We start from the raw sequence: 27,996 nt of genomic DNA, 5'->3' as shown, positions 1-27,996 counted from the left end.
TAACGTTTTAGCAAAGTGTCGGTGAAAAAGAATGAACTGTTTGGAGTAAATAAAGAAATGCAGTTTGAAATATTGTAAGTTTGGGGGTGAACTGAATATCGTTCGATATTCATTCATTTTGTCCGTGTAGAAATACTAGCAACTGTGACGGAGATGGAAAATAATGTTATACGAAACATTTTCTAGATTGAAGGGAATTGCTAGCAATTTCAAGACGTACAATTCCAAAAATTACTGGAATTCCATTATTTTTAAAATATGAAATAGGATATGAAAACAAAATCTCTGCCCAAATTGTACTGTAAGTAACATATCATCCTTTTTTTAAAATTTGTAATTGATGTCTACATAAACTCTAGAGAATGCCCTCAAAATATGCTGTGGAATGTGCTTTCATGCGTTCCTATAAATAAAGAATTAATGTTTTATATTTTTTTAAATTAATTGAAAATTTTAAACGTATAAATGTATACCAAGTGGGAAATTCTAAAATTGCAATGCATTATTGGATTTTTAAAAAAATATTTTCTAAGTTAGCAAACATTTAAAATGTAACCGCATTTAAATAATAACAACAATAATAAGCCTCAATTAATAATAATAATGTTTTGAAATAATTTTTTACCTTAATCCATGTAGTAGTTTTTATGCATAAAAATATTTTTAACCCTAACAGACATGATTCATTTTGTTTAGTTATTCTAAAAAGGCTATACAAAGAAAAATATTTTTGATCAGCTCTTCCTTTGTGAAAACCAAATTTAATTTGAAAGCATTTACGTATTGACCGCGCACATTATACCCCCAGAAATCTTCTACTAGGAGAGCCTTCCTTTCGTTGTTACGCATTTTGATCCCCACATAATAAATTCCGTTGAATATCCAACGCTAAAATCAAAATTTGCAGAAAATCTGAAACTAATTCAATCAATAGGAGTGAACTAAATAAACGGATTTCAATATTCAGATTTCTAAACTTATCAAATGTTTTGAATCTTACTATGTTACTAACTATGTTTTGAATCTTGAATCTAAAGTTATTTTATTTGTTAAAAAATAAATAAATAAAGATACAAAAGTTGAATCAAACAAATATATATTTTTTAAATTGTTATAACTTTATAAAAAAATATTACTATCCCTACAATTTTATAATTTAAATGTCTCATATAAGATATGACAGCTCTATTTCTCTTTAACAATATAAATCCAGCATTTGCATTCAGAACACAGATTCAAAGTTTTAACTGCTACCAAGCTATTAAATAGATGGAAATATTTCTTCATAAATATCAATGGTATGAGAAAGTCCAATTTCGTTCCTTTCATTTCTATATCACACACTTAAACCTCCTCACCCCAACAATTACTTGCCCACCAACCTCTATGCAGACGTAAAAAGACCGAGCCCCAACTTTAACATTAAAGGAATAATCATCATGACTGTGAATAAATTCATGAATAAAGAAAATGGCCACGGAACCTCCGAAGAATCCATTTATCATATTGCGCTGACAGTCCCTGCACAAGCAAAAGAACGGATTTAGGGATTCACTCCGTCTTCCACGTGTGGAATGAAATTCAGTAGCAACGAAACGACTAAAATTTATTTTTATCCCGTTGGAAATGGCTAAAACACATGCTTTGTATTCATAAGAGTTTCGTTAAAGCGAAGTACAGTGTTTGAAAAAAAAATATGCAAGTATCTTGGTTTAAATACTTACAGTAATGTTACGGAATTCCTTTTATTATTGACTGTTGAATACCTGTTGTATTAGACTCAAAGTAAATATTTCGATGTTTAATTTTACGGAAATACATATTTGTTTTCAAATATTTAAACGTCTTATTTCGTGTAATTGCATATTGCACTTCTTAGTTGCAATGAAAAGAAATTATTCATTTTTTTTTTTTGTATTTTTATATGACACTTAATTTTTTTTTTTTAAATGTAGACATTTATACTGATATGAAGGGGAAAAATATGTGTATATCCATTATTTAGAAATCAAAGACTTTCTGCGGATATTTGTTTATTTTTAGGATCTTTACAGTATTAATCACCAAAAAATGCAAACTGCTGCCAACTTGGCGATTGAAATATCGAAATTGGCGATTCTGGCATAATTAATTACCAAATAAACCTGTTAATTCCCTACCTTGCTATAATATGTATAATAGAGCTTGGTGTAATCTGGAAATCGCCAAATAAACCCGGAGACTCTTTGCGTTTGCTTCATTTTTGTTAAATTACGTTTTATCTGCACAAAAAAAAAAAAAAATACACAGTTCAAATAGACAATGGATGCTTATTGATGAAAAAAAAATTTTAAAACATTTAATTTAAAAAAAAACTAAAATTAAAAAAGTTGATTTTCGAAATACTAAGATTTAAATTCATTAATAAAAACATTAAAACGGTATGAAATTGCATAAATCCTTAACATATGTGGAAAAATTTATTTTTTTGTTTTAATGAACACATTTTGTTGATTAGAATCCTTTCAAATTATTTAAAAATCAATTAACTTAGGCACACTGAAAATATTATCTAGGAAGAACCTTGCGAAATTTTGTTATTAAAAATTACAAAAAAAATGTATAATTTTATATTAAATTTGAATTGAATGAATAAATTTGTCAACTTTATTTGGAATTCTGTAATGAATATAAGGAAATAAAAAAAATTCAGATTCCTCATAACAGCCGAAAATATACCGAATATTCATTTGTAAGATTTACTTAGTAAAAGACTGAACTTTGGAAAAAAGCGAGAGAAAGTGAGAAATAATGAAATTGAATCCCTAAATAAAAAGACAATTTATTTTTCATATATGCGTTTTTCTCGGTTTTGTTCTTAAAGTTTTCAAAGGAGTGAATTTACAATAAAAATAATTTCTTAGATCAAAGAAGTGGGAGAAGTTTAGAAATCCACTTAAATTGAGGGAGCTATTAATTTCCACGAGGAGGAAAGAAGAAATTTTTATATTTATCTTAAATTATGTTTAAATCATTAAAACAAATGGAAGGAAGAAATTTTAGCAAAAAAAGACTTATAACTTTTTCAAATTCTTTTTTTTTGTTTGTTTGTTTTTTGTTTTCTTATAAAAGTCAAGTCTTATTATAAAAGCCAAGTCTTACAAAAATACTATGTTGAATAGACCAGAGAATACCATGAAAAAAAGGATGGGATCTGGATTAGAAAATGAAAACACAGGAATGAAAAACCTATTTTATTTTCTTTCTAATGCATGTCATAATATTACAAATATAAATAAAAAATTGCTCATTTCTTTCATTTTTAATTTGACTTCAAAATACAGGTAAGAAGCGTGAAAGAAATATTCGAATTTGTGCTGAGTTATTAACCTTCAAAAGTATAAAAATCTAGTATTTTATAATGAGTTTTTGCGAGTAATTTCATTTTGAATTTATTAGTAGACATTCAAAGCGCAAAAATCATATATATTATAATGAGATTTCACGAGCTATTTCGTTTGCCATTTATTTTCATTTTTTCTACAAAAATATTTGACAAAAATATAGATATAAATTATCATTAGTTAAAAAGCAATATGAAATGAAAATCTTATTTATGAATTTTATAACAAGTAAAAAAATAATAATTCATTTTCAAACCAAACAGCTAAAAAAGTATCTCTTTCAAATAAGATATTTTAATGCGAAATTTGAAATGAAATTTTCCAGCCATTAATGTTAAATCCAGATTTAAAAAATAAATAAAAAATTTGAGTAGCATCACAATTTATTTTATTTTCATACTTAAATTATTCGGGTTTTTTTTTTTTTTTAATTTTCTCTTTCTCTCTCTTTAAAGAAAAATATACATTTCGCATATTATAAACTGAAATAAGAATTTCGGAAATTTTCTTATAGTTGTTATTTCTCATTACATTTTATTCTAGATGTAAACAACTTATAATTAATTATGGCGAAATATTTTTTAAATATCAATACACTTAAGATATAGGAATTTAAGGCTTAGGTATATTATTATTATTTTTTTAATTTCACAAAATAATTGTTTTCTTAGAAATATATTGAATAGAATTTTTTTCTTTAATTTTGTTTTGCTTTAACTTTTACGCATATTTTATCTTTTATCATAAGTTCTTTTTTCTAAGTGTTTTTATTTTTAATATTGTTGATACAAGGCCATTAAAACTTTAATATTATTATAGCCCCTTTCACGATTTAAATAAGCTTCTGTCTGGAAAATTGAATAAATCGTGTACAAGAAATGATACAGTTGTAATGGGAACATCAGATAATTTAATGAAAAGCATTGATAGAATATGTATGAAATAATATACTTAAAACTTTAACTCAACAAATGCATCAAAATAAAACATCGCGTTGTCTAGAATTATATTAATATAATAAGAGAAAAATTTATTTCTGGAAATATTAAAATTATTTTTAAATATATGCATAAAATATAAAAGTTTAATTCTTAGAGTGAAAACTTCGTTCAGGTCCTGGGTTTGTAAAATTAAAGATATTTAAACAATTCTACTTTCTATTCTTTTGCGTGTTTATTTGTTTTAAAAATGACAAATATAATAAATGTTGCAAATATATTTTCACACACACCAAGAAATTTTAATGAACTTGCTAGCAATAAGAAAAAAAAATAATTTTTTTGATAATTTCTTTCTTCTATATATTCCTCGTTTGTTTATTTTTGTTTAATTTGTATTTATATAATAGTTTTATTAGATTTTAAATTTTTGAAATATCTCCAAACTATTTCCAACAACTTTAAAATTCATCCATTACATTTAATTTTTTTTTTGTAGGGGATAAAATAAAAATGTCATTTTAAATGAAATTTACCTTTGTGAGGCATGACGTCGTCGGTTGCCCCTGCACAGCCCTGGTATACCGCAGCCCCGGGAATGGTGATGGATGAACTTTGCCCAGGAACACTCAGATCTCTAGAGAGAGAAATGAATGGTTGGAGAATTACTATTATTTTTATTAGTCTATTTTAAGGAAAATAAGGTATTTTCTTTTTAAAAAAATAATTTCTTAGTTTAATAATTAATTAATCTTAATTAATTAATTATTTAGATTATTCATAATTTAATTCTGTAGTATCAATTTAAAAAGGCCAAATGGAAACAATACAGTTTAAAAGACACGATGATGGCATAGAATGAAAGCATTCAAATCAAACAATGTTCTTTTAAGTTTAAATATCTAAAGCTGCCAAATATGCGCTTTTATTTTTAAATATCTAAAGCTGTCAAATATGCTCTATTTTAAATTTAAATATCTAAAGCTGTCAAAAAAATGTATCGTTATAATTTATATCATTAAAAAATTTACAACTAAATGCTTCCTTGTTCTTTTTCCCCAAAGATTTGTCTAAAAATTTTGTATTGTAATCAAAGCTGATTGGTGAGCAATATACTGCTACTACTACTCAGCTTAAGCAATAAATTTCTGAAGTTGAAATGAAGTATTCGGGATAAGTTTTGACTTTAAAAAAGTATCTAAAAATCATAATATATCAGAACTCATATAATTGATTTTTCTAATTAATTATAAATAATCAATTGGAAATAAGTTGATGTATTTCAAATAGTTATTAATTTCAAAAGTTTGATGCTCTACGATTGCCTTGCAATGAAAAATAATTTAGCTTTATCGTCTGTTATTCTTTAAATCAGTTTCAAAAAAGGATTCAACTATATTTTAAATTATTATTTTTTCTTAAGAGAAACAATGAGATTAAAAGCATTTTTCATTTATAAATTGTATCATTGAGAGAAATGAAGATAGAGAGATACTATTGAAAATATGCCGATATATCTTATAAATTTTAACTTGTTTTTCTTTTTGCCATGAATACATGCAAAAGATTTCTGAATTCTGGGCTCCAAATTTAATTTTATAGATGAATTAATAATCACTATTGATTTTCAGCAATAAATCATTAAATAAATAATTTCATCTAAAATGATATGTTTAAATATCTGGATATAGAAACATACAGAGCTATTTACATAATACAAAAATAGTACTTACATATTAAAAATATTTATAAATTTTTTATAGATGATGCGGTTATTATAATGCTAACATTTTTGAGATGATTTCGGAATTTTTGTTCAATATAAAATTCATGTTTCACTTATTACTATGGTAATTTACAGAAATCCCCCTTTTTTTTACTGTTGATTTACAGAATTTATAGTAAGCAACTCATTATAGAGTATTTAATAATAAAAAATGTTAATATTTATTATAATATTACAATTTTTAAATTGATTTTAAAATTCAATTTAAAATTCTTATTTCACTCATTCTTAAAATAATTTAATGAAATCACTATGCTTATTGCTATTTTTTAGAATTTGTAAAAAAATAGCTCATTAACACAAGCAGGCCACAATAAATTTTTAGCAGTTCAATAGAGATTCCTCTGACATTTCAAAGTAAAAACTAAATTTCTCTAAAATATTTCTTCAAAAATTCTTTCTGCAACCTCTCCCTCCCAGGAATATTCTAATAGACATGGAATTGAATGTCTGGTGCACATTGAGTTGAAATATTTTTTTACCAATTTTTACTGGCAGGGATTATTTTCAATTTATAACACTTATACTTTGATTAATATCTTCCATAAATTGTTTATTTTCTTTCATCTTCTAGAAGTCTATATATTTTAATAGCTTTACTGAAAGCAAGCCAAAATCTTTAGTGACAAATGAAAAAAAAAAGAGTAAAAATAATGAACAGTTTTTGAAAGTATATTAATAATTTTGGGTAATTGTTTTGTTTCAGTTTATATTTCTGTAGCTAAAATACCCAGCATTCCTTGTCAAGAAATTTTAATATTTTATTACAAATGAAACACTTATTGTCTAATTAAGTGTCAAAAAACTTCATTAAAATCTTGTTTATACCTAACAAGAGTTAGTGTCTATTAATAAAATTTTAGTTATGCGACATAAGCGGGGGAAAAATGAGAACATATTTAATATCGGTCGCCGTCGAAATCTTAACGCTTCAGTAAACAAATGCTTTTGAAGTAACTCATCTTTTATTCAAAAGCTTATTTTATATAAAGTACTAATTATAGTACATAAAACCTTTCTATAATCTTCAATTTTATTTTTATTAAATAAGCTTTAGAATTATTTTTAGGACAACAAAAATCATTGCCAAAAATATTTGAAAAATGTAGCACAAATACCAAAGAAAAATAAATAAATAAAGGTAGAATGGTTCGACATCCCATCGTTGCCTAGCAACGGAGTATCTATACATTCCCTTATTTCTAACACACACGCATATATTAAATGATTCATTAGTTTGAAAATTTTATAAAAAAATTGCATGGATAATTACAAACTGATATCACTAAAAAAATAAAATTTTGAATTTTACATTGGTATAGAATATATCATGTGAAATAATTTAGACAAATTTCTGCAGAAAAATGGCAACATTTCGGTTAATTTCTAATTAATTAAACGCTTAATAATTTTGGAATTTTGAAAAATTGATTTTATTCTTTTTCTTATCTTAAATAACAAGTATGCAAAGTTTTTTTGAATTCGGTTCAATTGTTCAGAATGAGAATTAGAACATATATACATGCACATACAGCCACATTTTTATTCATATTAAAACAAAAATTATTAAAAATTCTAATTTATATTCATTATATAATTCTCTGTTGTCAATATAAGATAGCTAAAACATTCTCCTAGTAAAGAAAATAATTTTTGTTAGAAAAAGATATGCATGTATCTGCGAGTACGAATGTTAGTGAATATGGAATATATTGCAAAAATAGCAAATTCGGATGAAATTTTATTTATTAGGTGAACATATATAGACGTTATAGATTTATAATATCACGTAGACATTTATAGACATTATCAGATATATATATATCACGTAGCATTTTTTAAATACATTTATAAACAACTGACATTTTATTGAATTTTGTATGATAAACATTCTTCTTTAATTATTTTTCCAACAGTGATATTTACAGATATAAACATGTAGATATCTTTATTTTCTCGTTGGTAAAATCTCAACTTTTTTTAAAAAATCATATTTTACAGTAGAAATAAACTAAATATTACTTTTACTCTGCGTGTGTAAATTTTTTTATAACAACTAAAAGAAAGTTAAATTATATATTTTAAGACAAGCAACTTTTGATTTTTGTCATTGAAAGCGAGTCATTTCAAATAAGTTATAAAATATTTCTTATCAGTTATGAACGTAGTGTTGTTTATTTTTAGATATACATATATATTTAGATTAATCTTTAAAATATTATTTTATTTCAAAAGATCGATAACCTAGCATTCAAAAGCTGATGTTTCCATAACGAATCACATATTTTCAAATAAACAAAAGAGTTGACAATTTATATAAATAAAAAGCATTTTGAAATTTATGATATGTGCATTTGGTTTTTATATACAATGGACAATACCACCATTTTTTTTTGTTATTATTTATTTTGATTTTCTATATTATGCTCTTATATCATTTTCTCTGTTACATATATAGATATATATTGCAATTTATGATGAATATCATTTGGATAAAAATTATAATTCTTAATAAAAGAAAAGCATTAAACTAGTATTATTCCCTGCATTATAAAATTGAAGTGAAAAAAGACAAAAGAAAAATAATATTAGTAAAATTCTTTTAATATTTACAAAATGTTCAAAATCACATCTCGTCTTTATATATTTAAAAATGACATCTATTAATATAAAAGAACATTGAAGCCCCAGAACAAAAATAAAATCTATATATAAACATATAAATTTACGCATGTAATTGTCTTGTTATTTGACAACCAAAAATCATTGAAAACTAATTTCTTTTTATCAAGCAATTCAAGCGAAAACCAGTCATACAACTTACCATAAAACTGCATCTATTCTCCGATGGCCAGTACGTTGCCTGGCGGTAATCGTCCGTACGCTGGACGGCTGATGGTAAAAGCCGGTCGTATTTGCAGAGTAATGACAGTAACAATTCTCTCTGTCAATTCCCTTATATCTCACGTGACTCCCGAAAACAATCAATGAATCGTGTTTATTTATAGACAAAAACAAGAGTAGATTAATGGAAAATTCATTCATACCCCCATTTACGCACTACGATGAACACATTGCGATGTCCTGTCACATAGACACGCGTTGGAATTTCACGCCTAGCAATTTCGCGGTTCAGCCCTCAATTAGTACAGAATAACATTTCTCTTCTCTTAGTTCAACCACATCGTCCTGTTCGCTGGAGCTCAAACGTGCAAGTGGCTGAAAATATCACCGATCCGTGAGCTTGCGGCCCTCAAACATGTGACGTCACAGGGGAAGTGGGGGCTGATATCGACATCGGGGGTCGGGACGTTTCTCTGATACATTTTTAGGCCCATTTATGTACTTTTGTCCGCTCTCCCAACCCCTATCCGTTTGGTCAGCACTGTAGTATATCTACGTGGCCTGTACAGTGGCTATTACAGTTACTGGAGTCGTTGGTTTTTGTTTATGGCATCCAGAAGCGTTTGTTTACTTTGTTTATGGGAAATGTTTATTTATTTTTTCTTTGTGAGAAATTTATAGATGAAGGGATGACTTTTTAGGTTTATTGTGATCGTAAGTTTCGGTTTGGGAGTGGCTGTCTTATGTAATGTTTGATCGTGAATGTGAGGAAATAAGGCAACAGTGAAATTGAAATATTTAAGAATTTCTCATAGATTTTGAAATGGGTTCTAAATTCAAATAGGGTTCTAAATCTGTACAGGTTTTATATATGAAGTTTGTGTATCAGTGAAATTGAATATTGTATCTGTTGGAATGAAATATGTCTCTAAAAAGTATATAATATGATTTCACAATATTGTTTATCTACATGGTAAATTCAAGAAAAAGCATTTTTTTTTATAAATAATAAAATTTATGACTGTGAGCAATACATTTCATTAAGCAATGTATAACAAAGTAAATAATTTTAAAAAAGGCAAAGAAAGCGTTATTATTTCTCCTTGACAGTAAAATACTTGTGCGTATAAAAATTTTGTTTGTTTTAGAAGCTCATTTATTTTTCTATGCTAAGCATAAAAGGATATATTTATTGCCATTAAAGTGAATAATTCAATTATTTGATAGAATTCCTAGAGATATATTAAATAATTATTCAGGATATGCTAGTTGTTTTGTAAAATATATAGCTTAACTGGAGTAACTGATCATGACCCATAAAATAATAGATTTCATACTTTGATGCTAAACAATATATGATAAATATTTTTGAATGTCATGGTCTTATAAGAGAAACATTATTATTCAAAACATAATAATTTCTCTGTTTTATTTTATTTTATTTTTTATTTTTACTTTATTCTGATTCTATCTATAAGAGAAATTACACACATACATGTGATTTTTTTAATGAATAAATGCATTTTTCTTTAACAAGCAATAAAACACTTCCGCTGTAATAAATATAGCAATAAATAAAAAAAATCCTCAATAAAAAAAATTCCCATTAAAAATAAAGATTTCACATGCATTAATTTCTTAGATTAATTATATAAAAGATTTGTTAAATTTCACTGTACTACAATTTCAAAGAAACAGACAGAAAATAATCGGCAAATATCATGCCAATCAAATATTTATAATTTATCAAATATTTATTCCATCAAAAAATCATTGTAAAATGAGCATCAAAATTTGTACCTAGAAGCTATCATAAATATATACTAATTTTAATTGCTTGTTACAAGAATCATTTCACAAAAAAACTAGCTAAATTTGCACGCAAGAGAAAAATAATCAACACAAAAAGCTAAAATAAAGCTAATATTTTATAGCTTGAGGCTCGAAATTAAATTTTATTTTGTTTAGAAGCCCTTTATCAACGCGTAATGTTAGTGTTTTCTATTATCACAAAATACGGAATAAATATTCTAAAATATTTTATCTGCTTCTAATTATCCTTGATTTCGAAAATAATTCTTTCAAAAAGTTTCGCTTGCGAAATTTTCGAGATTTTTTTTTTTTTTTTTTTAATAAACAGTTTAAGTATTGCTGTATGTTTAAAGAAAAACTGACTAATTAACAAAATGAAATATTTCGTTTCCTTTTGCGAAGAATTTCTGAACTTCGAAGAAATTCTGAAGTTCAGGCACATGAAGAAGAGATTTGTATATGATTACATAATTATTTTGGAAAATTACGTAATTATAAGGGAAAATGTGATTACTTGAATATAAGAATTGAAAAAGAAGGAAATGTTAACATTTTACATGCATATATATTCTCTGAAAGGTTAAAAAACATTTTTTTTTTTTTTGAGAATTGTTCTTTAATTATATGATACTCTAATATATCCCATATATTAGAATATCATACAATACTTAAGGTTTATTTGATTTTTCTATTAAATTTGAAAAATGTATGTAATGTAAATTGTAGAAATGTATGATAAATATTACAACTTTATCATCGAACATTTAGAAAAAATATTTGCAAATTGAATTTTTAAGATTCCATTATTTGCATATAATTTATTTTCAGAACTTAATAATGCGCTTTTATTAAAATAAAATTTTTGTTAAACTTCCACCAATTTTTACATCATAAAAAACATAATTTTCGCTAACAAATAATTATATAAATTATTTAAAGAGACCTGTATAGTAAAGTGTTAAGTAGAGTACTGTGTTTTGTACTAAGTCTCCTCCCCACTTTCTATCAATGTTATTATCAGAAAATAAAAGAGGATGTTTCTGATATCACGATTCCTTATGAAGTTGATTCGTTTCAACTCTGTAGCTCCCAAGATTTCGATAATATGGAATTAATAAAAAAGAATTTGATTCTTCAATTTTGATATTAAAAGAATAATTAAGCAATAATATTAATTAAAATATTTCATAAAAATTTTAAACAACCAAATTAAAAATATTTCCTACTATTGTTATTCTAATTCTTAATTTTTTTTGTGCGTGTAAATGAACATTTTTTTTAAAGCTAAGCTACTACTTATAAAAATTTTGAACTAAAAAAAAGATCACGAATATGAAAATTTGCTATCTACAATAGAATATACATGAATTCTGAACAATGAATTATTTAGTAATAATTAATCTTAATTTATTTCAGCCAGACAATTTAATTTTCTTAGTTTTAATGTGAGAGATTGATATTAAAAGTCAAGTTGTTTTCTCCATAAATAAGTTTTTAATAAAAAAAAAAATCTCAATAAATCAATCTCTTTGTGGCCATAGCAAATAAAAATTCTTTATTTTCAGTTTGCTTCAGAAAATTCACGGGGATCTGGATTCGTTATATCAGTTCAAAGTATTAATATGCCTGATTTTTTGAATAATGTATTATTTAAGAATAATGAAAGTACCTTATTTAGGAACAACGAATACTATATGATGAGTGAGTTTTAAAAAGTTTCTTCGATATGAATAGATGACAACGTCTAAAACACTTCATTTTGAGCAACAAGAATTGCACATAGACGCAGATGAACAGATATCAAGGAGACACGTCCCCGAGGCGCCTTGACATCTCCATCCCTTTGTCGCGACAAAAGCACCGACAGTAATCATCAACTCAACCCTTCTACTCTCGCTTTTTCCTGTGACCATATGGCCACTGTCCACTCTTTGATCTCGCCGACTCATTTTAGGATTTTTAGAACGGACCACCCTATATCATTTCTGGACTCCAACGTTGATGAACACATTACAACAACAGATAAATAGGTGTATGTATAACATTCACAAGGCGGGAGACCAAAGGAATGTCTTCAAAGGACATTGTCCAGATATCATAAAAGAACAGCCTGGCCACGTCCGGTGGAAGATGCATTTAGGCGCTCGCCTTAATCGCCGGCAATAAGTAAACTGGTCCCGGATTTTCAGCTTGATCGAGCCTAGGGTGCCCAAGACCATTAAAGTAGACGCGGGCACATAAATATACGCAGAGCTATCTGAGTTGGGGATAGAAAAGGAATTTTAAGTGCTGTATGGATTTGGGCTGCTTTTTTTTTCCCTCGCACTTTCTTTTTTTCCTTACGCTTTCTGTGACTTACTGTTTACAGCTTCCATTGGTCGCGAAAGCTAGAGGAAGAGAAAAAAGAAGTGAGATGCCGGGTTGGTCGAGCGGAATGGTGATCAATCTATAGCTTTTAAGAGGATCGTAGGAAGGGGGTGAAAGTTGGAAATTGTAGCGAAGTTTCATTTTTTACCTGCCCATTTCTCTCCTATTCCAATTGTTTATGTTTTTAAGTTTAAAAAAAAAAAAATAATTTTTTTTAAGGAAGAAGAATTTTAAGTCTGATTTCCAAAAAGAGATTTATAATAATCGAAAACTTTTTTTTCACTTTATCATTTATAAAGTATCTTTCAAATTCATTTGAAGCCAAAACTAAAAGGAAAATGCATTTTTCACTAATTCAATTTTTACTTTGTTTTCAGTTTAATATAAACTTAACTCCTCTTTTAAGACCAGGGACTTTTATGTTGCGATTTATGTAATCATATATAAACGTAATGCTCACGCGTGATTTTGTTAAAATTTTTTCCTTAGTTATGTATTAATACGGATAATGCAAATATAAAAAATTATGATGACCTTATTGCAGAATTTCAGCGATGGTGTAAGATCGAAACTTGATTCTTCCTAAGATCCATCAAATATAGGACTTGGATGTACACTCAATCTAACATCGAAATAGATTAAATACCCTCTTGCCGGTGTGGCGTTTCCAAATCAGATGTCGCCCTCGTCTTCTTATTAAGGTTCAAAATTAGGAGGCTCGTCGCGAAATAATTTTCGTGTTGTTTTAAAGAAACGGCTGCTCTTATTTAGAAAACCACTTTTTCTTTATTGAACCGATGACACGATTTTAATATGCTATTTTTAAAAATCATTTCAAAGTTTATTATTTAATCGTGTTATTTTGAAGATAAATAAACTCCAAAATATTCTACTGCTTTTTTTAAGTCTTTAAAATTACTTTTCTTTCAGTATACATTAAAAAGAATGTTCGGGCGATCCAAACATCTAAGGCTTAAAATACTAATTACGATACCAACTATAACGATGGTAAATCTGAGTAATATATTCATGAAATACATTTATCATTCTAGTAAATATCAATGCAATCTTCCCTATTCTGATTATTAATTTTCCTTAATAGATCTAAAGATGTTTCTTAAACCAATAAATAGCTAAATCTTTTCTCAATTTTGTCATGCTTATTGGACTTTTTTCAAATAATTTTGGACAAAATGTGTCATTGTCAAGATGCAGCAAATGAAATGCAAGTATTACCAAGACAAACCATTACGTTAGCCTTATTCACTTCTATAATTAGCGATTTATACTATTTCTTTTATAACGTTAAAGCTGCAGATCAATAGAATCCCAGTAAAAACAAAGGGTTGTTTGTATGATATAATGCATTTGTTTCCAACAAAAATAATTATATTTGTATCATCTTTTCTTTCCTTTCATTTCCTTTTCTTTATAATGCATTTGTATCATCTAATATTATTATCCTTACGTATATTACAGTTAATTGATTGTGATTTATTTAAATACTGGAATAAGAAGATTTCTGCTGCAAGAATTTTATTTCCTACAAAGCATTTTAAAACACAACTCAATAAAATTGTTTGAAATATTTTTTATGTCATATTGTATTCGCCTTATTTCAAATAATATTTTACTATTTTATTTCACTTGAGATGGTTTTAAGTTGTCTTGACAACGATTTTCCTTTACGTCTAAATTGTGGTCAAATATAGAAAGGGTTATCGATTTTCTTCATCTGTAAGATGCGGTTTAAGAATTGATATAGTATTTTATTAGTTTATGTGGATTAGCAAAAAGAGGGGTGGGGTGCAAAGTTATGGAAACTCTACATCAGCGTATTTGTTATTATTATGTTTTCAAAGTTTTAAAACAATTATACTCCCAGTCGAACTAGATTGAATGATTCAGATAGAACGACTTGCATCAATGAATTTAAATCTAAATTTTATTTAATAATGCTTTAAAAATAATGCACGTGAGTATTTTCAAATCCTTATTTCATGTCACTGAATATCTCTTTAGTACATAATAATGTGGAATGTGTAATCTATTTGGACTGACATTATAAGCAGCATCTTTTTTCATGACAGTAAAGAATATTTTTTGTTACTGTTTGTTAAAAAAAAAAGGTACGTTTTGATCCATGTGAAAAGTATTTTATATAGGCATTAGGATTTTTGTTGCAGTTATTTAAAAAGTGATTGATAAATTGCTTATTTTTTGAAAAACATTTTCTTTTTAATTTTTTCCAAGATACATTTCAATTTAAATTTCTTGATGGGACAACCAATAAGACATGCATGTAGTTTTTGGACAAAACAGAAATGTATGGAATGCTGAGAGATCGTCATTATAGAGATATTTAAAACATGGTATTTTTAAAATTAAACTATCAAATTATATACTTTAAGTATTTTATTAGATTTTTTTTTATCAGATTCTTTGCTTTTGAATAGGAAAAGGCGAAATGTTTTTTATTTCTGGTCGGCGTATTCAACCGAAAATATTCCATATTTGGACTGAAAAGAAAGGCAAACTTCAATGAGGTTGAAGTTAATTTCAAAATCCAGACTCATAATATATTTTGTTCTGTATACACATGCGGAGTCTAAACATATTATCTTTCGAGAATTTCATTGAAATATAATTATTTTCAATTTCATTTTATATGAAAAGATTTCTATATTATCTATTCAAAGTCAAACAAGACTTTAAATATGTTTAATAAATGTTTCTGCATTGGCTGTGTATAAACATCACAATTTTGTCCCTGGACTTTTCTTGAGTATATTATAAAAAGATCCAAAGATTATATAAAACCCCTTGAAAATATTTGTTTAAATTTTTTAAATATAGTCCCGTCAATTATTTCCATTTGACAAAAATCTATTACTTTACTCAAGATTAATATAAAAGAAAAATTAAAATTCGAAAGTTAAAAAATAATTTCAATTGCATGAATTTAACAGAGTTAAAATATTATAAAAATTAGAGCGAAATATTTTTGAAAAGAATATTTCCTAATTTTAAGTGCCATTGTTTTCTTCAATAAAATAAAAATAGCCTTCCTAAATATTTAACACTTTTATCCGGAAAACCAATATTTTATCTTTCTCTTTAATCATCTACTTCAAAGATGTTCGAACTTAGAACTCGTCGAGTTATCGAATAAAATATTATATTCCTACATGCTCCTAATTATAGGCTCCATTCGAAACTTTCGTTTTTAAGACGTCAGCATCTTTACTGAACAACCCCAGCGTTTAAAGCTTAGCAGTTATTACTGATGGTCCCTCCTGTAACATTAACCGACGCAAGCAGATGACAAACGACTTTTATAGAAGCTGAAAAACAGCTCGGCGCAACTCTACGAGGGAAAAAATAAAATAAAATAAAAATAAATAAAGAGCGAAGGCAAGGAAAAAAATATACACGCAAGAAAATCGTTTCGATATCACTTAGACATTTGTCATCTTGATGAACGTTAAAGAATGATAATATGACAAAAATAAATAATAATATAATGATAAAAAGTGACGACAAAAATTGAAATCATTTTTATTCCCTCCGCTTTTCTTCAACATATGCGATAATGAATTCCAGATCTGAAAATAATCGATTACACGATGCATAACTCTATCGATTTTCGTATCCGTCTTTCTCTTTTCCAGCGCATGCTTGATGACGTCACATTCAGTTTCGACCAGTGCGTGCCCAGTGAGGCAAAAGAGATAAGCCAATCAGATTCCTCGATACCTCTTAAAAGAGCCTTTTCCTAAAGAATGAAGCGATAGAAGAATTTTTAGGAATTATTATTGTTTTTTACTAGTCCTCCCTTCTTAACTTTGCCGCGTATCCCCTGCATGTATGCATTCTCCATTTAAACAGGCAAACCCATTGGACCAACAGTAACAAAACGCAAATCGTGAAATTACGCTATTAAATTCGGAAAAGCTGTTTCCGCTTATAACGGCGATAACGACTTTTGAAATGGATCCATTTGCACCCTTTAGGGGAAGGGGGGACGCGTTTGGAATAAGGACAATCTAATGATTTTGAGTCAATTCCCTCTTTTGTTCGAGAAGAATCGAAAACGCGGATGAGAAGAAAAAAGAAAAAAAAAGTCCAAGCATAATAAAAGCAATAAAGACCATTAGGGGAGAACTGATTGGTTTGAATTTCGGGTTGCGAGAAATTAGAATATAAGTCCATTTAGTCTTCAAGCCGTTCTCTAAATTTTGCTTGTTCTTTCCTTTTCTAAGCACATATCGAATCGAATTATTTTTTTTTTCTCTTGAAATTCTATCGTTATCGTTTTCTTCGACGTTCATTAAGTGTTCTTAGAAATAGTTCATTTTGTTCGTCATTTTCTTAAAATGGCTTTATTTTTTCTTTCCTTTTTTTAATTTTCCTTTTATTCTGTTGCAAAAGGGGTTCTTGCTTGCTCTGCTGATGCTAAAAGGAAAATTTAACCAACCAAGACAGTAAGAGGGATTTTTCCCCCCATATATTTGTTTGTTTGTTTTTTACAATGCTATTAGCAACGTATTCTTGCATATAAAAAAAAGGAAAAATTACATTTTTAATTATAAAAAGAAGAGCATTTTTATCATTTTTTTAATGCTCAGAGACATGGATGGCTAAAGAGGCATACAGATAAAAAAAATTGTTTTCTAAACTTAAAAAATTGTGTCCCTTTTTCCTTTTCTATCTTAGCTGAGAAAAAAACATTTATCATTTTTTTTTCTTGTCCTTCATCGCCATATTTTTTAACATATATTTAGGGATGTTTTATCTTAATTTTTGAAGCAAAAAATACATTTTTTCTCCACATTTCTTATGTTTTGTAATATTTTTCATGCTTTTTATTCTAATTCAGATTGTAATGTCATTTGCTATTTATTTTGTTTATTTCTTTGCACAAAGTTTTAATTTCTCTTTAATAAAAGCAAAGTTTCTCAAGCTTAGATATAATAATGAATCATTTTTCACATTTAATTTTCTATTCGCTGCTTTTGAACTTCAATTTGACTATTAATAACTGTAAAGAAAATTTTCTTTTCAACTTTCTTTAATATTCTGCTTTTAAAATTAAATGTGAAAAAGTCAAATGTCAGTCTCAATTTTCAAAAGTATTACTTTAATGATACGTGATCGCATGAAATTATTCAAAATAATGCTTATTAAATTGAAGTATTAATTCATCCCCTTATAACTTTCAACTTTTACATATGATAAATCTTTTCATATACATTACACTAAGATAAAGAAGCAAATTTAAAGTTTGAAAAATTCTAGAGCATATTAAGAATCAAATCACAAAAAGCGCTATTGAGTTTTAAATGATAATGTTTGTGGGCTAATATTAGCATACTGTTCGTAAATTCTGACGAGTATAATGAAAAAGATTCTGTTCTATAATAGACAAATTGTTTGACTCATATGTATCGAATTTGGCGTTTAATTTTGCTGCTTGATAAATACTCACTAAGAAAATAACTTCAAAATTTTAGTTAAATTTTCAATGAAAAATGAATCGAAATTTCAACATTTTTTATCAATAGCTTCAGAGCATGCCACTGTTTTTGCTGTATACATTGCAGCAGGTTTTAAATTTTACATTAAAGATATGTTAATTAATTTAAGCAAATGTAGGTGATTCAATATTATCATGCTAAGATGTTTTCGAACTGGAGGTTCAAATCCTTTTTAAACTCTTTTATATTGCACCTTTTCGTGAATTTTTTTGCATCCAGTTTCATTATGATCACATTGCGATATCTCTTTATCTTTTTTTCTAAATCTCATAAAGGTTAATAAAAATTATTTTCTTTGGAATTTTTTTTATATAAATAAGAATACACTTATTTATGCATTTATGGTAAGATTAATGTATCCATTTCCAGCAATAGTTATTAATTTTTAAACTTGTTCAAAAATATAATACCTTGCTACAATAATTGCTTTCGTTTTCTGTTGTTTTTCAGCAATTAGACTAAGTTTTACAATTCGAAATATCCCCTTTTTTGCCGTTCTGAAATTAATTTTTAAAATAATTTTCAATTTTGAGTAGTTACAAAAAGTATTATTTTTTAAAAACTTACATTTTTTTTTTAATTTAGTACTGATAACCCCCGGGGGACACCTCGAAATGAGGATGAGATGCTTCCGGCATGGTGGTTGAATCTCGTCACCCTGGAGGGTACACTAATAGGTGGGGGATCTGACAGCTCGCATCGATGACGGGACGTACTTCCTTCGGGGAGGGTTGTACCGTGGCCGGTGACGATTTAAATCCGTGTGCCTTCGTGGTGGGTCGAAGAGTTAGATGGTTGACTTATTTAGTACTGATGATTAATTTCCCTGATACGATCACCAATGTCTTAAATGATGTTTTGAATAATAGGTGGGGGATCTGACAGCTCCCATCGATGACGGGACGTACTTCCTTCGGGGAGGGTTGTACCGTGGCCGGTGACGATTTAAATCCGTGTGCCTTCGTGGTGGGTCGAAGAGTTAGATGGTTGACTTATTTAGTACTGATGATTAATTTCCCTGATACGATCACCAATGTCTTAAATGATGTTTTGAATAATAGGTGGGGGATCTGACAGCTCCCATCGATGACGGGACGTACTTCCTTCGGGGAGGGTTGTACCGTGGCCGGTGACGATTTAAATCCGTGTGCCTTCGTGGTGGGTCGAAGAGTTAGATGGTTGACTTATTTAGTACTGATGATTAATTTCCCTGATACGATCACCAATGTCTTAAATGATGTTTTGAATAATAGGTGGGGGATCTGACAGCTCCCATCGATGACGGGACGTACTTCCTTCGGGGAGGGTTGTACCGTGGCCGGTGACGATTTAAATCCGTGTGCCTTCGTGGTGGGTCGAAGAGTTAGATGGTTGACTTATTTAGTACTGATGATTAATTTCCCTGATACGATCACCAATGTCTTAAATGATGTTTTGAATTCTTAGCAGATACCTTAAAAGAATCCGTCGATCATGTGATTCTGCACAAAGTAACGAATTTCGTTCCAATTTGAATTTCTTGTTGTTCCAGAGCGAGACGTTATTGCAATTATAAACTAATTCCAACAAAAGAATCCACAGATAATTTTTTTAATTATTTAAAAATTACTTATATGTGATGAAAAGAAAGATATTGATTAAAAGTGTTGAGGCATATTTTAAAAAGAGTTGAAATTTTTAAACTGCAGAGAGCTTTTATTCGAAGTCGTCACTATTAAACTAACTATTAAAAACTATTAACTGTTAAAATGATTTTTTCTGATCGTATGAGACATGGACACATGCTTCTATCAATGAATCATAGGCTTACCTGAAATGTCTACAGTTCGCACTTTCCCACCATAGACAACATTGTTCTTAAAGCACATGCGTATATGACCTAATAAATAAATATTTTAAATGACAAGGACTTTTATCTAAAATTATGTTTTTGGTATACCAAACATAGAAAATTGGCTTGATTTCATAGTTCAATAAACTTAACAAACGCATTTTTCTTTTCTTTTTTTTTTATGCTGGTGGTGTGAAAATTAACGAGAGTAACGAATTAAACACTACTTAAATCGAACAGTGATCAAAGAAGGAGGCGAAAGAAACATTATAAGCTTTTTACTTTCTCATTTAATTTTTCCTTTAGAGAAAGAATTGTAATCGTCAAAAAATTCGAGCTCGAGATTTTGATGAATCTCCGTTTTAAACCTTCCTATGTTTGAAAAATAAATTTTTGGTGATATATCTATCTGCCTTGAACAAAAATGATTTGAGCTAGATGGAGAAAATTTGGTATATCTTTATACCAAAATTTTAGATTTCTAACGAATTTTCAGAGAAATTCATTCAAAAGAGTCTTCTGTCCTTCTGTCCAAATGTAAGTTAACACAATAACAGCAAAATGAAAAGATCTAGATGGATGAAAATTAGCATCAAAAGTGTAGATATGCTTCAAATTTTGAATGAAATCCGTTAAAGAGTTGATTTTTCTAACGCTCTATACTTTCACAAGCATATAAACACGATAATTCAAAAACATAATGACTTAAATATATTAAATATGATATTAGATTTTATGATTACAAATGTAGTTCTGTGTCAAATAATGGCTTCAACTGGTTGAAAAAAAAATGTTTAAAACATAAATTCGATTTTTGTGTACATTAACCACATGCCAGGGATTAATCAGTAGAAAAACTGCCAAGGATCGCGCGATATATTCACGCCAAAATGCAGTATTTCGTATGCTAAATTTACGCCAAAGATCAATATTTAGTAACTATTATTCGCCAATAATATACAAGGTATTCTTGGCTTTATCCAAGTCTCAAAATGTTATTGGGACGTGAAGAAGAAAACACCTTTATTAGGGAGTTTGCTATAAAGTTTTACGGAGTTCACTACTACTAGTTTATATTAGAATACATTAGTTAATTTTTTTTAATCTAAAACAATATTTCATTCAAAGAACATCTCTGAAAGAAACTATAACAATAAACAAACATAAAAAGTTGCAGCCACAGCGCGGCACTCAAAATATTTTAAAAGTCTATAAGTGAGAAAGACTTCCCCTCTAAAATGATCCCTTTCTCAACATGGCCAATAGTCTTCTGAAGGACTTGACCATACCATGTAAGACATTCACAAAATCCTTATGAACTTGCCGAAAAGAAGCAACACTCTATAAAAAGAAGTTTGGAACACGCGAAGGAAACTCGAGGGGCTGACAGATTAGGGGGTCTTTCTTTCCTTCCTCAATGTATGCCGCCATAATCCTCCTTTAGAACGGGGTGGCTAATCCCCCAAGTATCAAAGAGAAATCCTCAAAGTGTGTATGCCGGACGATAGTTGATCACACTCAGAGTATGAAGAATGTTTTCGGTATGCTTGTAGTATGTATTTGTTCGTGGACGACTTACATACTTTTTTTTTCTTCCTTACTTTGCCTTCTCGAGGAGTGAGATTTCTTTATAAAGGTCAAGAAATATTTCTTTCACGCATATTTGTTATTGGTGGGGGTGATATGTAATTGTGAAATGGAATCGGTTCGAGGTGGTGTAAGTCTAAATTCCTGAATTGTAAAGTGTTGAATGAAGAAAATAGTTGGTATTCTTTTCATACCCGATAAAAAGATTTTTTTTTTTTTTTTTTTTCCTTTACCTTTGGAGGAAGGAAAGAAAAAATTGATCAAATTCCAAGCTGTTTTTTTTCTTTTAAGAATCGGTTACAGTAAAAATCGCATGACATTATGCAGGACTTTAATGGAAAAGTTTTGAAACAAATATTAACCTCTTATAAAAATGATTCTCCCTTTTAATTTATTGCATATTTGCTTTTTATCAGCAAACTAAGGATTTCTGTTTTACTTCAAACAGTAGGCAAAATGTATTTTCCAATGCATAAAAGCAATCATTTATTTATTTTCCTCTGTCATATTTTTTATTAACTTTCTTCTTTTATGAAAATATAAAAAAATAATAAATATATTTTTGTGTTATATTTTGTCTGCATGCAAACCAATATTAAAAGCCAATGCAAAATTAGTAAGTTATAAATGATTTTAAATTGATTGGAATAATTTATAATGGTAAAGAATCTAAAAATTGCTCTTAATTTTTCATTATATGGTTTTTAATACGAAAAGACGATAGTTGATTTTTTTTTTTTTTTCATCTTTCTTCTGCGCGAATGCTTTGCAAAATTATAGAAAAGTTTTCATTCTGCTAAATAAATAAAAAATATGTGACATATGAAATAGAAATTCAATCCACAAATTAATTTTTCAATCATAATAATTAATAAGAATCGTTCACCTGTAATATAGAATAGAATGCTCAGTAAAAAAAAACTACCAATACAAAAATATCTTTTAAATTAGATTGTAGCTTGAGGTACAGTTAAAAATTTTTGAATAATTGATTTTTATTTTATTTATTTATTTATTTTGAAGTTATTATGAAACAAATTAGAAACAGTTTATCTTAATATTAAATGATTTTTTTATCCATTTAACACGGTTCACACGGTTCCTATTTATAATTTTACTGCTTCACACTATTTTTTTCTGTTTCTTAAGAATCGAATAAGAAAGAACAAGCTAAAAAGATGAAATTAAACAAATAATCTAATCATGAAGCTATGAAATGATTCTGCTCAATGAAAGCACATTCTGTCAATTTGAATGATATATAAAAATTTAGTCTTCTATTTGTTTTGATTCATTTAAAAGACAGGAGAATTGTTGGAATTTCCAATCAAGTGATTAATATTCAAATGACTTTTTCGAAAGTTGGGACGCTTTTTGGTATGTAAAGAAACAAGCAGTTATTTAATTGCGTTCACTATTCCTTTGTTTCCAGAAAGAGAACGCACGACAAACCGAAATTAAATTAGAAGGTTATTCTGTTTTTCGGTTCGGGCATGGTTGTTCTGTGTTCTATCTGTGAGTTGCGTGAATGTGCCCCCCTGTAAAAAGGCTTTGTGCAAGCAATGTGACGCATGAAAGAGCTAAGTCGTACTCTTGGTCCTAGTTGGCGCTACTGGAAAAAAAAAAAAAAAAAAGAGACGCTCAATCGGCTTGAATCGCTGACAGATCTGTCAGCAGGCTTGTAAAATTCCGTAAATAGCAACAACAACAAAATGATCTTTTTAAATTGTAAAATAAGTGATAATTTGTGTTTGACTTCACTATTTGATTTTTGGTCATATGGTCTATGACAATTGATTTCAATTCCATTCTGAAGAAATCATGAGCAGGCAAATATGTTATATATATATATTTCCTGATTATTGCATAAATATCTGAAATTATTAATTGCATTTTTCTCCTTTATGCAGCTGTTAATTAAATAATGAAAGAAACATAAATAATGTTAATAAATTTAAACGGGAAAATATCGCTCCCTTTTATAAAGATTCTTTGTAACTTATTATTTATTTATTATTTATTATTTATTTATTATTATTTTTCTGGAAGTTCTGTCTATATGCCACAAACTTCAGTTTTAAAACTTGAAGACAAAAACTTTTAAACCCTCGAAAACAAAGAAAGAATTCGAATTTGAAATTAAACTTTGTTTAAAAAATTGAAAATAATAAAGAAAAAAAAGAACTAAACATTTTTTTGACTACATAAAATGACAATACAGAAAAAAAATTAAAACCACTCCTGTGGGAGATTAAACTACTTATAATTCATTAGAACAGAGGAAAAGGAAAACAATCTAAATAATTCTCAAATTTGAAACATTCCTTCTAATACAATAAATAATCGAAATTCAGGAGATATTTCCGAAGAAGAATAAGTTTATATTTATTTTTATTATAAAATTCAATTACAAAATCTCAATCCCTTTTCCTGGCGCAGTTTTTAAAACCCATTATTTCCTAAAGAATAAAGAATAAAACATGCCAAGCATTTACAGGAAAATTTGGCACTTTCTGACTTCCTAACCCATCAAGTTTTTTCCTTTTATCAATAAATATATATAAAAAAAAATATGAAAAGAAGTACTACTATCGAATAGGTCATATCAGCAAATTTAAAGCAGAATATCATATCACTTTGTCGAATAGCGATCCATTCAAAAATAAGCTGCCTTTTTCGAAACTGATCTTTTTCATATAAAGCACGAACAAAATGATGGATTGTTTGCTTCCAGCGAGATGACAGCAAACGGCCGGTTAAGAGAGAAGAAAAGAAAAAGGTTGTTGAAATTTCTTGCTTTCACTCCAATACTGCAGTGCCATCTATGGCCCTTTTTTGCAACTGCTTTGCGTCTTGTATCAATGGAATGGGATTTTCCCCTCTAAAAGCTATTTTTTTTTATCTTCTATTCGTCTTATTTTTTAATTTTTCAAAACGCAAAATGTTCTGCATGATAAATTGTCCACCATTTGACATAAATTTTATTTTAATGCGTTTCCCATTTTTCTTTTTCCTTTACCGCTGAAGATAAAAATATTTTTATCCAAAAGATAAACCACAAATGCATTTGATTTGTGAATGTCTTTTTTGAGGGGGAGGGTGGTGGTGCTAGGATGAAATTTTAAAATGCCTGATAGGGAAATTTTTTTGTTATAAAGTAAAAAATATACCAATAAACGTCTGAAAATGTATAAAAAAAATAATAAGCAAAAGTGGTACAGATGAAACCAAATAATAATAATAATAACAATAAAATGAAATTTAAAATATGTGATGGGACGATCGTACATAATATGAAAAAAAATTTATTATTTGAATCTAAAAATGGATGTGAAATCGCTGTAAATAAATTTTATAAAATAAAAACCTACATATATTATAAACTTTTCAAAAGTGTTTCAATGTTATAACCTTTTTAAAAACCTTTATTCACACTTGTATGCTCTTTTAAATTAAATGTGAAAAAAACGTTTAGATCATTAAATTATTTCTAAGTCTTATGGAACTCGCATTTTTTAAGTGAAACGTAAAATTTCATTTGCATCTATTTTTCGATAACATACTTTAACATTGAACAAAAGTTACATTAATGGAAGAACTTTCACAATGAAGAGATTAATGATGAATGAGGTAAATGATTTGTAATAGATTTCACATGAGGTAATAAGATTTCACATTATTTATATTCTTAAATTTTAATTAATATATATGTTTTTATATTTGTAAAAATTTGAATACTTCTGACTTATTCAAGCAAGCTTATTTGAAGCAATCAAGTTATTCAGTTTAATCAATATATATATATATATATATATATATATATATATATATATATATATATATATATATATATATATGATGAATAATATTTAAAAATGAAGGAAAAAATATTATACACCATCTTGTCTTGAAATATTTTGAATTTTTTCTATTACATTACAGCAAATATAAATGAGAAAGAAAAGGAGATATGATATGAATTATTATTTTAGTAATAAAAATGTTTCTTTCTAAAATTAGTTGAAAAGTCAGATTTATTTATTAGTATTTAAAATATTTGAAGTAATTTTAATAAGATGTAAACAATAAACCTTTCTATCTCATTTCATTAATTTCATTTATTGATGATGTCTTATTAAAACATAACCGAAAACTTTTTAGGGCTAAATAAATTCTTTTGTTTTACATAATAATTGGGATCCTGACAAAAAATATAATAATCCGATTAAATTATATTAAAAAAAATTGAAGGGCAACGAAAAAAAATAGAAACCATACCAATGAGCTTTTCGTGTGAAATTATTAATACTTAAACACGTTTGTCTTAAATAATCCATGATTTGATAAAACTTCTAAGGAATCCAGAAATTTTTTTTCCCAAAATCAGTTGATCAGAAGTCACGTTTTGTCATTTCAAATTCTAAACTCATCGTTTGAATTTTCGAATGCACCTTATCTACAACCCTACAAAAATTACTTCATAAAAAATTTCAACAGATAACGTGACATAATCACTATTTCAGCAAATCCTTAAAAGTTATCAAAGCCTGCTTAAAAAAAATTTTTTTCCCTTCAATGACCCGTTTCAGTTAAAATAGAAACCGAAGTGCAGGTAAGATACGATGCAGATAGGGTAGCCAAGAGTGCATAGCTACAATATCGTCATCATTTGTAATCCAATCAGCATGCTTCCATGAGCTCACACCTAGGAAATGAAAAAAAAAAAAAAAATCTAAAAACGCCTACAACCCCTTTTTTTCAGTTTTAGCCTTCAGCTATCCTATTTGAAACAAGGAGAAAGGTGAAAAAACCGTGGCTAGGCACACCTGAGGCCGTCCAAAAAAAGAAAAAAAAATTCATGCACTTGGACAGAGGAAAAAGCGAAACTAAATATAAAAAAAATATTGTGAAAAAAAAGAGCTGACGGTCGGTCGGTTGAGAGTTTTGAAGCGAGCGGTACATCCGGTGTCGAGTGACACGGCGTTTCCCCTTGCTTTCCTCCGCTATCCTTTCCTTCCAGGGCCGTCAAAAAATCCGATATCGGAGATATGCCCCGAGATAATGTAACATCAGCACTTGATTGGTTTCGTCACAGCTCGATTCCGATGAGGGCGAAAGGCTTGCTTGATTGGGGGACGGTTTGCAGTGATTCCGTCCTCGGAGCAAACATTTAAGTCATTTAAAAACTAATTTTTAACGTGGAAAATATTTCTCTAAATAAAATGAATAAGACTTATAATACAAGTTGTGGATCAGAAATTGGAAATTTTCAAATGTATATATTTCTTTGAATTCTAGGATTTTGCCAAAACTTCCAGTTTGTTTCTGAGTAAAATAAAAGTTTAACCGGAACAAGGAATTTCCTTTATATTAAATCTTTCAATACTCTTTTCAGTAAAATACATAAGGCTATGGATTAAGTTTTCTCCTTTGCATCAGCAAAGGAGAAATTTTTATATTATGTTATTATATCATAACTGTAAATTTGAAAGTAAATTTGTTATCAAAAAGTTTATTAATGTGTTTCTTTTTTCTGTTTATGTGTATTACAAATCAGTTATTGATGGCAAATCGTTTTTAATTTTTATTGTTTTGCTATTTGTTTATTTTTACTTCTTGCTCAATTGTTTAAAATATTACACAAATTATGTTAAGAAAAATATAAACAAAAAACAATAATTTGAAAAAATTTTACAATATTTCAATTCAGCGATTTGTAAGTAAAAAAATTTCTTTATATATAATTTACTAGAGTAATAAATATAAACACATAACTTTCTTATAACCAGCTCCGTTTTTGTATTTGAAATGTTAAAAGATATTAATAATCCTAAGTCATAATATATTTCTTCTTTTGTGTATTTACATTTTACTTTGAGATTTCATTTCGACTTCAAATTTAAACAACGAT

At 27.9% G+C, this 27,996-nt stretch overlaps 1 protein-coding gene across 3 annotated transcripts in view; it reads right to left on the bottom strand.

Moving 5' to 3' along the window:
- LOC129965792 (paired box protein Pax-6-like) overlaps positions 1 to 27,996 on the bottom strand; it is a 129,814-nt gene that overhangs the window by 89,763 nt on the left and 12,055 nt on the right. For 2 of the 3 annotated variants that reach the window (XM_056079976.1, XM_056079977.1), the window contains exon 2: positions 4,858 to 4,958. In XM_056079976.1, coding sequence (XP_055935951.1) covers positions 4,858 to 4,958 — 101 coding nt within the window. Of the gene's footprint in view, positions 1 to 4,857; positions 4,959 to 8,931; positions 9,300 to 27,996 lie in introns of those variants that run through there. The other variant, XM_056079978.1, reaches the window with a different exon arrangement.

This window comes from Argiope bruennichi, chromosome 4, assembly GCF_947563725.1.
Source record: "Argiope bruennichi chromosome 4, qqArgBrue1.1, whole genome shotgun sequence".
NCBI lineage: Eukaryota > Metazoa > Arthropoda > Arachnida > Araneae > Araneidae > Argiope > Argiope bruennichi.
Note: the sequence above shows the minus strand (reverse complement) of the source record. Positions and strands in the feature narration are given on the sequence as shown.